This window comes from Myotis yumanensis, unplaced genomic scaffold (genome assembly GCF_028538775.1).
Source record: "Myotis yumanensis isolate MYYU_CA2020_CCGP unplaced genomic scaffold, mMyoYum1.0.hap1 SCAF_1, whole genome shotgun sequence".
In the NCBI taxonomy this organism is placed as follows: Eukaryota; Metazoa; Chordata; class Mammalia; order Chiroptera; family Vespertilionidae; genus Myotis; species Myotis yumanensis.
This window is the reverse complement of record NW_027223752.1, coordinates 114937666-114950732: the sequence shown is the minus strand read 5'-3', so window position 1 is coordinate 114950732 and position 13067 is coordinate 114937666. Positions and strand designations below refer to the sequence as shown.

Sequence of the window (13067 nt, the reverse complement as noted above, 5' to 3'; positions counted from 1 at the left end):
GTCAGGGCACATGCCTGAGTTACGGGCTCCATCCCCAGTGTGGGGAATGCAGGAAGCAGCTGATCAATGATTCTCTCTCATCACTGATGTTTCTGTCTCTCTCTCCCCCTCCCTTCCTCACTGAAATCAATAAAAATATTTTTTTTTTAAAAAGAGAAAGACTAAATATTGTGGAGATGTCATCAGTTTGCTAAAATTATTCTATAATTTCAGTGCAATCCAAATTTTCTTTGTTGGGGGTGAGAGCATGTGATGTGTCTTGACAAAAGATTCAAAAGTAAATCTAGAAAAAATAAACAATTTTTTAAATTGTCTCTTTCCATTAAATTGTAAGCTCCATGAGGTGTCAGAAGCTCTTGTCTGTGTTCTTTTTCCCTCAGAACCTTTCACAGTATCTAGTATATCCTAAGGGATCAAATGTTTGTACATGAATGAATATAATGAAAAAGAAAAGAAAAGTGAAAGTTCCCCATAATCTCAGTCCAATTAGGTGTCTACATACATTTGTATGTGTATATTTTTTCCAACAAAAATCATCTGAAATGCTAATTTAATAATTTGTTTTGTTGCTCACAGTTCAGAATGTAAATTTCCTTCTGGTATTCAAGGCATCTCACAACCTGTTTTCACCTTAACTATTCAGACTTGTATCCTCCCTGCCAAAACATACCTTGTTTATCCTTCACTCCATGAGGATTGAAGTTCATTTAAACTGAAAACTTCCCCTGGACCCTTTCTTCCAGGCCAGCTTTATTTCCACCTCTGATCTTTCCCCACCCCCACCCCCACCCCCACCCCCTTCCTGTGCGCTTTGTGTTTTGGTACTTGTTGCCTTGCTCTATTAAATGCTGTGTCTGCTCAGCTTGCATTTCCATCTATAAGGGGCAGCTTGCACAATGCTCTCAGTCTGGGATGGGTTCTCAGGAAAACAGTGTTGAATGAATTTGTCAAAGGATCTTCCCTTCTCAGGACAGAAATGACCTCTGGAGGCCCTCTTGTCCAGCCCTATCTCATGTTGGATTTCACACCATGATATCCAAGACAGATGGTCATCTAGGGACAGGAAGCTGCCCCCCTCCATTACTGGGCAGTTCTGATTGATAGAAAAGTCCTTCTTTGACCTGGAATCTTCTTCCTGGTTACTCTGCCCAGTGATTGTAGTTCTGCCCTCTGGGGCTTTAGAGGAAACAAAACAAAACAACGAAAAACTACCTGATTCCTCTTCCACATGGCAGCCTTTTATATTTTCAAAGAAAGTGATCCATTTCCCCTCTGTATTTTCCATCTTCCAGCGTTGAGGTGTTGAGGTATTTTAACTTTGAGTAGCAGTCAGCTTAAACTCTAATTATTTTTGAAGGCCTTTTATGTGCCATATTCTTCCAGTCCCCTTAGAGGTGAAATCACTGGTCTCTCTCTCTACCTTCTAATCCTCCAGGGGGAAGATGAGGGCCCATCCTACTCAGGATGTTGTGATTTGGAGGTTAGCAGTTCTTACTCCAGTACCCCAGGGAAGTCTCCTAGAGAAGTGTTGTATTAGAACTGACTTTTAAGCCCATGAGATGAATTGCGGAATAAAAGGCCTCCCATTGTTAGGAGCCGCCCAGGGCCATGACTGGGCATTGTAGGCATTCTATGGACAGAGGATTTGGTTCTTCTTTTCCTCCCTTTCCTGATATCCCAACCCAGAACACTTTTTACTGTTCTTTTAAGCCACCAGGCAGCATGCTGTAATAAAGAGAGCCAGATAGGCCTGGGTTTAAATGCTCTGAGGCCTGGGGCAAGTTACTTGAGCTCTTTGAGCTGTTGTTTTTCTATCTCTAAAACCACCACCTTTACATTATAGAATTAAGTAAGAAAATATTTTGTAAGCTTTTGTCCCAGTACTTGCTATGTAGAAGATGCATAAACACTAGTTTCCTGCTCCCTTTTCTCCTTCCCCAACCTTTCACCACCATTTTTGAGGGATTTAAAGGTAAAATGCTCTGTGGCTTCCTGGGGAAGATGAGCTGAATGTGTGTATAGTAGCCAGAGCTTGACTTCCAGGTATTTGGAAACAAATTGTCATTTTCTTGTGAGCTCCTAGTGAGATCAAAGCTGTTAAGAGATTTCTCAAATAGGAGAAGCTGAGATGGTTGTAAATGAAGTAAGTGTCATTCTGCCTGCTGTTACCTCAGGCACATATTCTAGGCTATTGAACACTGCCTGCTACCCATCGGCTGACAGAGGCTGGTCCTCTGGCCATTAGACTTGCACGCAGACTTTCAACTGGAAGGCTTTTCTCAGGGACACCCTCTTTGATCCCTAAACTGTTGAGCTGGCTCTTTTGGGCTTTTTTTCTCCATACTCGCCTCTATTGCCCCCTGCTTTTCTCCATCCTAGGTTCTCAGTCAGCCATACTCAGCATTCAAGAAAAAAATCATTTCTGGGCTGATAACTTTCCAGCAGTCACACTCATACCCTGTTGATAGGCCAAGAAACCTGCTGCCTACAAACATGCTGCCCACAAGCAGTTGGTCAGTTAAGAACCAAGAAAATAATTGCTGAAGCCTGTAATTCTCCCAATGAAAGGAGGAGGGAGAGCAGAACTGTGGCATCTGAGCCCTCATGGGGGAGCCCATCCTGGTCTTTCAGCAGCTGTGTCAATGCTTTCTATATGCTGGGGCCTGGGACAAGACAACTTACAGACTGGGGACATAGACAGGGGCACAGGTAACCAGAACCCAAATGACACAGCCCAGAGGAGAACGGTGTTAACTCTGCCTGGTGTGCAGAGGTGGAGGCTTCATGGAGCATTTCAGCTGGACTGTAAAGGGTGAGCAGGGTTCAGGAATTACTCTCACCTCAGCCAGAAAATCATGTGAAGCAGGGTGAAAGTTTAACTACTCCAATACAAAGAGAGTAAACATTTCCCCATCAGCCCCAACTGAATTTTTTTTGTTAGTTCTTACCCAAGAATATCTTTCCCATTGATTTTTGGAGGGGAGAGGGGTAGAGAGAGAGAAAGAGAGACATTGATTGGTTGCCTCCCCCACATGTCCTGACAGGGGCCCAGAATCTAACCTGATACCCTTTGATGTGTGGGCCAATATTCTAACCAGTGAACAACACTGGCCATGGGCCAAACTGAATATTTTAAATTAAGTAATGGACTGTCCTGGCTTTGGAACTGGGCAACAGGGAACACCTCTCTCCTGGCCAACTGTTTTCCCTGCATTTTTTTTTAAAGTAAATCTTTATTGTTCAGATTATTACAGATGTTCCTCCTTTTTCCTCCCATAGCTCCCCTCCACCTAGTTCCCACCCCACCCCAAGTTCTTACCCCGCCCCCACTGTCCTCATCCATAGGTGTAAGATTTTTGTCCAATCTCTTCCCCCACCCCCCACACTCCTTCCCGAGAATTGTCAGTCCACTCCCTTTCTATGCCCCTGATTCTATTATATTCACCAGTTTATTCTGTTCATCAGATTTTTTATTCACTTGATTTTTAGATTCACTTGTTGATAGATGTGTATTTGTTGTTCATAATTTGTATCTTTACCTTTTTCTTCTTCTTCCTCTTCTTAAAGGATATCTTTCAGCATTTCATATAATACTGGTTTGGTGGTGATGAACTCCATTAGCTTTTTCTTATCTGTGAAGCTCTTTATCTGACCTTCAATTCTGAATGATAGCTTTGCTGGGTAGAGTAATCTTGGTTGTAGGTTCTTGCTATTCATCACTTTGAATATTTCTTGCCACTCCCTTCTGGCCTGCATAGTTTCTGTTGAGAAATCAGCTGACAGTCATATGGGTACTCCCTTGTAGGTAACTAACTGTTTTTCTCTTGCTGCTTTTAAGATTCTCTCTTTGTCTTTTGCTCTTGGCGTTTTAATTATGATGTATCTTTGTGTGGTCCTCTTTGGATTCCTCTTGTTTGGGGTTCTCTGCACTTCTTGGACTTGTAAGTCTATTTCTTTCACCAGGTAGGGGAAGTTTTCTGTCATTATTTCTTCAAATAGGTTTTCAATATCTTGCTCTCTCTTCTTCCGGCACCCCCGTAATTCGTATGTTGGTAAGTTTGAAGTTGTCCCAGAGGCTCCTTACACTATCTTCATATTTTTGGATTCTTTTTTCTTTTTGCTTTTCCGGTTGGGTGTTTTTTGCTTCCTCGTATTTCAAATCTTTGACTTGATTCTGGGATCCTCTAGTCTACTGTTGAATTTCTGTATATTGTTCTTTATTTCATTCAGTGTATGCTTAATTTCTGACTCGTCCTTTTCCATTTTTTTGGCATTCTCAATAAGATCCTTGAAGGTCTCACTAAATTCCTCAGAGGTTTCTAGAAGATTCTTGAGTAACCTTATAACTGTGGTTTTGAACTCTATATCCAGTAGTTTGCTTTCCTCCATTTCTGTCATTTGTGACCTGTTTCTTTGTCTCCGCATTTTGGCTGCTTCCCTGTGTTGATAGAGTGGCCTTGTGTGCTAGGTGTCCTATAGGGCCCAGTGGCTCAGCCTCCTCAGTCACCTGAGGTGGACACTCTTGGTGCACCCCTTTGTGGGCTTTGTGCACAGTCTTGTTGTAGTTGAGCTTTGATTGCTGTTGGTATCACTGGGAGGAATTGACCTCCAGGCCAATTGGTTGTGAGGACCAGCTGTGTCTACAGCGGAAGAACTTCTGTGCTGGAGACACCCTTATGGGGCAGTACTTGCTTCAGTGGGGCTTTGTTGCTCACTGAGTCTGCCCCTTGAGTGTGTCGCTTATGGATGTGAAGAGTTGTAATCTGGTATGGTCTCACCCTGACCACTGGTATACTGGCTCTTGGATCTCCAAGGAGGTGCAAAGTCAGTCACTGCCTGAGGCCACCCAGCAGGAGCTACAGAGAGATCTGCAGATTCCTCCTCTTTGTTTGAGGTTTGGAAGTGCCCAGACGAGGCTCAGCTGTGAAGCAAGGCAGGCTGCTGCTGCTGAGCCTTGGGCCTTCTTTTGGAAACTTTGGAGCTCCCTGACCCAACTGCAGTTTGTTAGGTTTTAGGCTGAGAAAGCACAGGCCATTCATATGCAAAAGCCACTTTTCACAGCTTGGGTGGGGTTGTAAATTGGTTGGGGTGGGGTCTCAGGGAATCACCAGGGCGGAGCAAACAGCAATGGCTGCCAGTCAGCCCTGCACCTGGACGTCCCGTGTCTCCTCATCCCACACCCCCGTGCAGGAACAATGATTGCTGTGAGCACCTCTGAGAGAAAGTCACCCTCGTGTTCCAGCCGGATGCCAGACAGTCCAGTTTCTCCCCGAAAGAGTCTGGGTCTCCAGAGCAGTGATGGCGAACCTATGACATGCGTGTCAGAGGTGACACGCGAACTCATTTTTTTGGTTGATTTTTCTTTGTTAAATGGCATTTAAATATATAAAATAAATATCAAAAATAGAAGTCTTTGTTTTACTATGGTTGCAAATATCAAAAAATTTCTATATGTGACACGGCACCAGAGTTAAGTTAGGGTTTTTCAAAATGCTGACACGCCGAGCTCAAAAGGTTCGCCATCACTGCTCTAGAGTCTCGCCCGGAACTGGAGTTCAGAGCAATTGGGAGCTTGTATCTCCCTCCCGATTGAAAAAAACAGCAGTGCACCCAGTTGCCAGCCCATTTTGCACGTGCCTCCATACTTCCGCACCTCTGCACCTCCTACCAGTCTCAGTGTGCTTTTTTTTCTTTTTCTTTTTTGTGCTTTTTTTCTTTCCTTCTAGTTGTAGAACTTCCACCCAGCCAGCTTTCCCATGGTTCTAGATGATATTTATTTTGTCTTTCAGTTGTAGTTTTGATGTGGTTGTGAGAGGCAGCAAGTACAGGTGTTTACCTATGCAGCCATCTTGTTTCCCCTCCCTGCATTTCTTTAAATAGTAACTGACTGTCTTATCTGTATTATGAGTCAAACAGTGGATTGCTCAAAGAGTTTAGTGTACCATTTCTCTGCTGTTTGGGCAGGTCTCCTTGTCCTCTTTGGTCATAGAGGTAGGGGCATTTCAGACTAAAATCCCATCATTGAGCAGGTTTTTTAAACTAAGTGGTTCACACTTAGTAGGCAGAGCTGAAGCAAGTGACCCCCAACTCCCATCCTACAAGGCATTCTGTTCTGTTCCTAGAATGGAGAGCTGTCACACTTAGGTGTTTATTATCATACTAGGCATACAGTGGTTGGACTGGCCTGCCTGCTTGTACACTCCTCTCCTGCTTTGGAAAACCCTGTCTGAGATTCTATGTTGTGGATTCCATCCTCTCCACCTAACTGAGTGTTAAATAGTTTTTGAGTGAGTATTCACAGTGGTGGGAGTTACTGTAATTAGCAAAAAACAACAACACACAAAACACCTGTGTTTTCATCTCTCCTGATAAAGAATCCTGTGAAGAACCAGCTTCAGATCTCCAGCTAGAAAGAGAGTTGGGAATTCAGCCGCCACAGTAAACAGCTGACATAACAGAAGCGGCAGTGATCCCTGGCTAAGTAAATGTCTTTCAGCCTATAGGAGCTCCCAGGATAATTGACTTTCCAGCAGGAATTTCTGGCTCAAGCGAAATCACTGGGCATTAGGGAAGCTGCTGTATCCTTTGAAAGGAGGACTGGTTTTGCTGACCTAACAGACATCATTCATCTTGATTATTCATTATTCTAGTTGCCACCAGATTTCTGTTGACTGTAATTACAACATGGGGGTAAGTTTTGGGTTTTGAAATTTTTTTATTTATAGTGTTCCACCAACTTGGTTATCTGACTCCCTGAGTTGAAGGTGATACTTAATACTTCCACCGCATCTGCTGGGGACATGAGGAGTGCATAGTCAGATAGCATTTACTGAGCACTTCCAGCAGGGAAACAATTCAGTGTAGCCTATTCATTTCAGCTGACAGAGTGTCACTTCTTGATTATGCTTACCTTGTCAGAAAGTAGGTCTACACCTCAGATCCCACTTGGAGTAAGAGAAGAAAAGGATGGCCCCAAATATAACCGATAAGATCTCCTGCTTTCAGGCAAGCTTTATTAAAGGGAGAGGGGAGAGAGAATGAAATTTGACCAGGCTTCAGTTTTATTGGCATAGCTTCACAGCAAGATCCTTATGCAGTCCAAAGACTGTCCTCCAAGAAACCTCTGCTCTGCGTTCCCACATGCCCGTCCCCAACCTCTTAAACACCCCAGCCAGCTGGCTGGCATTTGCCTATATGTGCACTTTGTGTGAGTGCATGCACCTGTGATCCTGGGGAAGCAATGAGAGAATGTGATGGACTCCTTGTGTCCAATCCCATCCACTGGGTCAGGGGAGAACAGCAGGCTTCTAATACGACTTTTTAAATTTTTTTAAATTCAGTCTTTTAATCTTTGTTTTCCTTTTAAATCCTCACCTGAGGATATTTTCATTGAATTTTTTAGAGAGAGTAGAAGGGAGAGGGAAAGAGAGAGAAATATTGATGTGAGAGAAACACATCGATTGGTTGCCTCCTGCATGTGCCCCGACCAGGGCCTGGGCCAGGGAGGAGCCTGCAACCAAGGTACATGCCCTTGACTGGAATCGAACCTGGGACCTTTCAGTCCACAGGCCAACACCCTATCCCCTGAGCAAAACCAGCTAGGGCTAATAAGACATTTTATATATCCCCCTAGCCGAGGGTAGTTTTTACTCTCCTGTATGGTATATGTGTTTTTTTGTGTATTTTTAAAAGATGCTTAATTGGCTCAAATAGCCTTTTAACAATGATTATGGTTCATCAAGCATTCACTGGGGCCTAATAAGTGCCAGGCAATGTGCTATGTGCTTGCGATACAAAGATGAATAAGACACCTTTGCTCTCAAGGAGCTTATAATACAGGCTGGAAAAAGTTTAGCTAAATAGTAATGTGAATTTCTGAGCTCAAAATGTACCGAGATTATTTCCAGGGTACTTAGCACAGCTGGGGGTGAAGAGGAGGCTGCCCATGGGAACAATGCCTGATTTGAGGAATAAGTGTTATCCAACTGAATAAGGCTAAGAAGCAAATTTCAAGAACATAAACAAAGGCATATTTATATTTGCCATTTCCTTCCTTCCGTTGAGTGGTATTTAACCTAATCAATTGAATTATGATTAGGTTTTCGCTATTTCTCTAATGAAAATGAACAATTGCCCAAGCTGGTTTGGCTTAGTAGATAGAGCATTGGCCTGTGGACTGAAAGATCCTGGGTTTGATTCCAGTCAAGGGCACAAGCCTGGGTTGCGGGCTTGAGCCCTGGTAGGGGGCATGCAGGAGGCAGCCAATCAATGATTCTCTCTCATCATTGATGTTTCTCTCTCTCCCTCTCCCTCCCTCTCTGGAAATCAATAAAAATGTATTTTTAAAAAATGAACATCAACCAAGTGGCATAGGGTCTCTGTACCTTGGGAATAATTTCAGGCTCTGGGAATCCTCACATCACTAGGGAATTCTCATTGCTAGACTTAGGGCTTCTAGTAGTGAGTCTTGGCTGAGATATCACAACTTTGGTATCTGTGGCCTGCTGCCTTTGACCCCTTAACCCCCACTTAGAGTGTTGTATGGAAAGCCAGGCTAGCTATCTTTACAACATTACATAAAATGTACAAACACAGTGGCTGCCATGACGTGGACTGGGCCATTTAAAAATAAACGGCACCATGGACCTGGTGCTGACAAACCAACACTTGGCTTCCTCCAAGTGGGACACAAGTCCCACTACCACCCTGGAGCGACAGCGCACCAAATTGCAGCCAACACTGCCACGACCCCATGGCGCAAAATGCGGTCCACAGCCCAGCTCAGCCCGGAAACAGTGACTGTGGGCGCCAGGTAATGACATCACATAGCAACGCCCAGCTTCCTCTCCCTAGCAACTAGCCTCCTTGCAGTTTCTTCAGCCCAGGAACCCGGCTTGCTTTATAGTCAGGTGCAAACATTTTACAATTTAACCAAATGTTTGTGATGCATTTTCCTGTGCCTCATCTCATTTGATCCTCACAGAAGTCCTGGAGTAGGTAGATAGGAGACTCGGTGGAATCCTATTTTCTTTTCATTAGTCAGAAAACAGAGATTTAGAAAGTTTAGAAACTTGACCTGACTGAAAAGAAGAAAGAAATGGAGGATCTTGAAAATGACTTCAGGTTTTCTCACTGTGCAGAATATAGTCAAACACTGCTACAGTTAAATATTTTACCCTTTGTTCTCCCTGTGTGATCTACAATAATAATCTGCTTCATGTTGATACTTACTTCTGTGTTGCTGACAGTTACCTGAAAGAGAAGTTGGGGTGCTTCATTGGACTGGAAAAAGTTTAGCTAAATCAGAAAGCAGGTCTAATTAAGCAAATTTATATATATATATATATATATATATATATATATACACACACACACACACACACACATACATACATATATATATGGCTAATTTGACTCATGCATGCATGATACATGTAAATACATATAAAGCTCTCACTGGTGCCAATTGCATGCGTGTGTTTCAATCTGTCGTTGTCAATTGTGATTTTGGTTGACACTTCTATTTTAGAGAAAGGGCGAATAGCGATATTAAAATATTTCTTCTAATTAATTTACTTTCAATGTGCACGAAACCATGCACTGGGACACTAGTATACCATAAAGAACCTGCAGAAAAGTGGTACATCTCAGAGTGGTGACTTCTTTCGGAAGAACAGCTGAATGAGCAGGTTCTCAGGAAATTGGGTCTTTATGTCCTCTTCCAAAATTCTTCCGTATAAGTAATGCCCACCCTCCTTCAACAAATGGAGATCATTCTTCCACCTGATTTCCTCTCATTTTGGAACCATAATTGGAAATAAAAACAACAACAAGCTCTCCCTATAAGGGTGGCAGAGATACGGACCTGAGCAGTGTAAGCCAGGATAGCAGAATTGCTAATGCTCTTCATCTTCCTCCTAAAGCAGCCGTGGGCAAACTACGGCCTGCGCCGGGTCCGGCCCATTTGAAATGAATAAAACTAAAAAAAAAAATACCGTACCCTTTTATGTAATGATGTTTACTTTGAATTTATATTAGTTCACACAAACACTCCATCCATGCTTTTGTTCCGGCCCTCCGGTCCAGTTTAAGAACCCATTGTGGCCCTCGAGTCAAAAAGTTTGCCCACCCCTGTCCTAAAGGATTGCCTTGTTTTCTAATGCTCTCTTCTTACTCCCTTCTGAATTCTGTGCTTTGTTCCCCTTTAGAATGGTGGTTTGGCTTGGAGTGATGATGCAGATGGAGGCCGAGGAAGAGAGATCTCTCGAGATTTTGCCAAGGTCTGTAATGTTTCCTTTGTGATAACTAAAGGGCAGTTCTGCAGTGGGTCGTTGTATGTGATCCCCAAAGAATAGGACAGGAGTGGCCTATGAGTCATATTTGTAGTCATTCAGATGGTTGTGTATCTCTGGTGTAAGGCTTCCTGCATAAGACGGATTTTTTTCATTGTGTTTTTTGGGGGGGGGGGGACTCGGATTGCAGCTGTATGAACTGGACGGTGATCCGGAAAGGAAAGAATTCCTGGATGACCTCTTCATCTTTATGCAGAAGAGGGGTGAGTGTGCATTATTTCAATTCTGTTAATATTTATTGAGTGCCTACCGTGTGCAATTCACACTTTGGTTTAACTCCTCCCCATAGAGTGCCAGAGTCAGTTCAGGAAGACAAGGCATTTACTGCTGATTGGTTACAAACTTAGCTGAACAACTGACAACCAGATTGGAGAGGGCCTTGCAGAAAATGAAGGGACTGATCATTCAGATTTGATCCTGTCTTATTTTTGTCACTCTTCTGATTAACTGGTCTCTGGAGTTATTTTAAATTTAAATATACTTTTTTCTTATCCTTATAGCTTCCTTGGACATCACATGTAAACTAGTATGTGAGGCTTCCTGATGATACATCTAGCCTTAGAGAGACTGAAAAAGGCCAGTGAGAGAATAGAGGCCCCTCAGGATTTGTTGGGAGGGTCGGAAATGACCCGTGAAAGGATAAGCTAACTCTTTTTCTAACCCATTGGCTCATTGATTTTTGCATCCACTGGCTTGGTGGGGGCATTCCTGTAGTTTAACTGTAGGTACATAGGTGTCTGCTTGATTATACCTTTCACTTCTCTCCTCTCCTTTCACTCTCCCTCACCTACCCCCAATCATCTCATTATGGACCATGGCTTGACTGAGTCTTGAGCCCCGTGACTCAACCTCTTGTCTTTATAGCCTTTCATAGCAATGGGCCCACCATCTGGGTCAGCCCTCAGGAAGCATGGCCAGAACCCCAGCCTCTCTAGGAGAAGGTCCTCAGCAACCTGTGTAGCTCTCAGGACAAAGCCATGGGAGAAGGCTACTCCCACTAGCCTCTTCCCCATGATTATGCAACCCTTGATTTTTGTGTCAGCTCCTTCATTGAGATCTGGCAATGAAATGCTCCTCTTATCCAAGGGTGAGCTATAATGGCAGCCCCAGCTGCTAAATATTCTAAGTGAACTCTCCCTACTTCCATCTCCAATCACCCTCATCCCCCTGTCTTTTCTTCTCCTTCCCCTTCCTTTACCTTCCAAATCCGAATTGCCTTCTTAGTAGCATGCCTGTTACTTACTTTGTCATTTCTTTGTTCACAAAAGACAATCACAAGTTTGAGGTTTGGTGTGTGTCCCCCATCTCCATGCATATCAAAATACAGTGGGGCCTTGACTTACGAGTGTCCCGACTAAAGTTTTTTGAGATACCAGCAGATTTTTTTTTTTTATATATATATCTTATTGAATTTTTACAGAGAAGAAGAAGAGAGGGATAGAGAGTTAGAAACATCGATGAGAGAGATCGATCCGCTGCCTCCTGCACAGCCCCCAGTAGGGATGTGCCCGCAACCCAGGTACATGCCCTTGACCGGAATCGAACCTGGGACCCTTGAGTCCGCAGGCTGACGCTCTATCCACTGAGCCAAACCGGTTCGGCACCAGCAGATTTTTTGCAGAGTTGATAGAGTAATTTGAGTTAACGAGCTCCTTAACGAGCTCGGTCTTGGAACAAATGAAACTCGTAAGTCAAGGCCCCACTGTAGTCAAAGCAGCCCTCATAGCTTACTCTTCCAACTGTTGTCTGGAGCTGCCTGTGTCAGTGAAAAACAAGAATATAATCCTAAAAGATAACCTGACTAGCAGCAATGAAACACCCTGGTTGCCCTGAGAGGGAGAAATCCACTTAATACTTTGATCTCCCCTTTCAATTGCTTTTTAATTATTTACAAGCCCCATAAGCCCAGCAGGTGCAAACCCAGGAGCTAATCTCATCTCAGGGGCTGCTATAGCAATATAGATTTTTAAAAATATATTTTTATTGACTTCAGAGAGGAAGGGAGAGAGAGATACAAACATCAATGATGAGTGAGAATCATTGATTGGCTGCTCCCATACCCCCACCAGGGATCGAGCCAGCAACCCGGGCACATGCCCAACCACAAATCAAACCGTGACTTTCAGGTTCATAGATCAACGCTCAACCACTGGGCCACACCAGCTGAGCATAATATAGTTTTAATTGACGCTGTAGTTACCACTGCTTTATTTTCCACTTTGTTTTTCTCCCTTCCCACAAGGTTTTTTTTTCATTGATTTTAGAAAAAGGAAGGGGGAGGAGAGAGAAACATCAATGTGAGAGAGAAACATCAGTGGGTTACCTCCATACACACCCTGACTGGGGATGGAGCCCACAATCCAGGTATGTGCTCTGATTAGGAATTGAACCCTCCACCGCCTGTTGCACGGACAATGCTCCAACCAACTAAGCCACACAGGCCAGGGTGAAGGATTTTTGAAAGATAGTGGAAGTTATATCAGCCTAGCCAAGAATGAAAATTCTTAATTGCTTCTTTTTTTTTTTTTTTTTTTTTTTTTTTTATTATTATTTATTTATTTATTTATTTTTTTCGCTTAAAGTATTACAAAGGGTATTACATAAGTGTCCTTTTTTCCCCCCCGCCCTTTCTTAATTGCTTCTTTAGTACTGTATGTCCCCACTAGACTAGGATGTGTATGGAGGTAACCCACCGATGTTTCTCTCTCACATCCA

The 13067-nt window shown here is 43.4% G+C and overlaps 1 protein-coding gene across 1 annotated transcript in view; it reads left to right on the top strand.

The window, feature by feature from the left end:
• Positions 1–13067, top strand: part of ARID3B (AT-rich interaction domain 3B) — a 68681-nt gene that overhangs the window by 40006 nt on the left and 15608 nt on the right. The window contains exons 3-4 of the mRNA XM_070430370.1: positions 10209–10280; positions 10483–10555. Coding sequence (XP_070286471.1) covers positions 10209–10280; positions 10483–10555 — 145 coding nt within the window. The remainder of the gene's footprint in view (positions 1–10208; positions 10281–10482; positions 10556–13067) is intronic.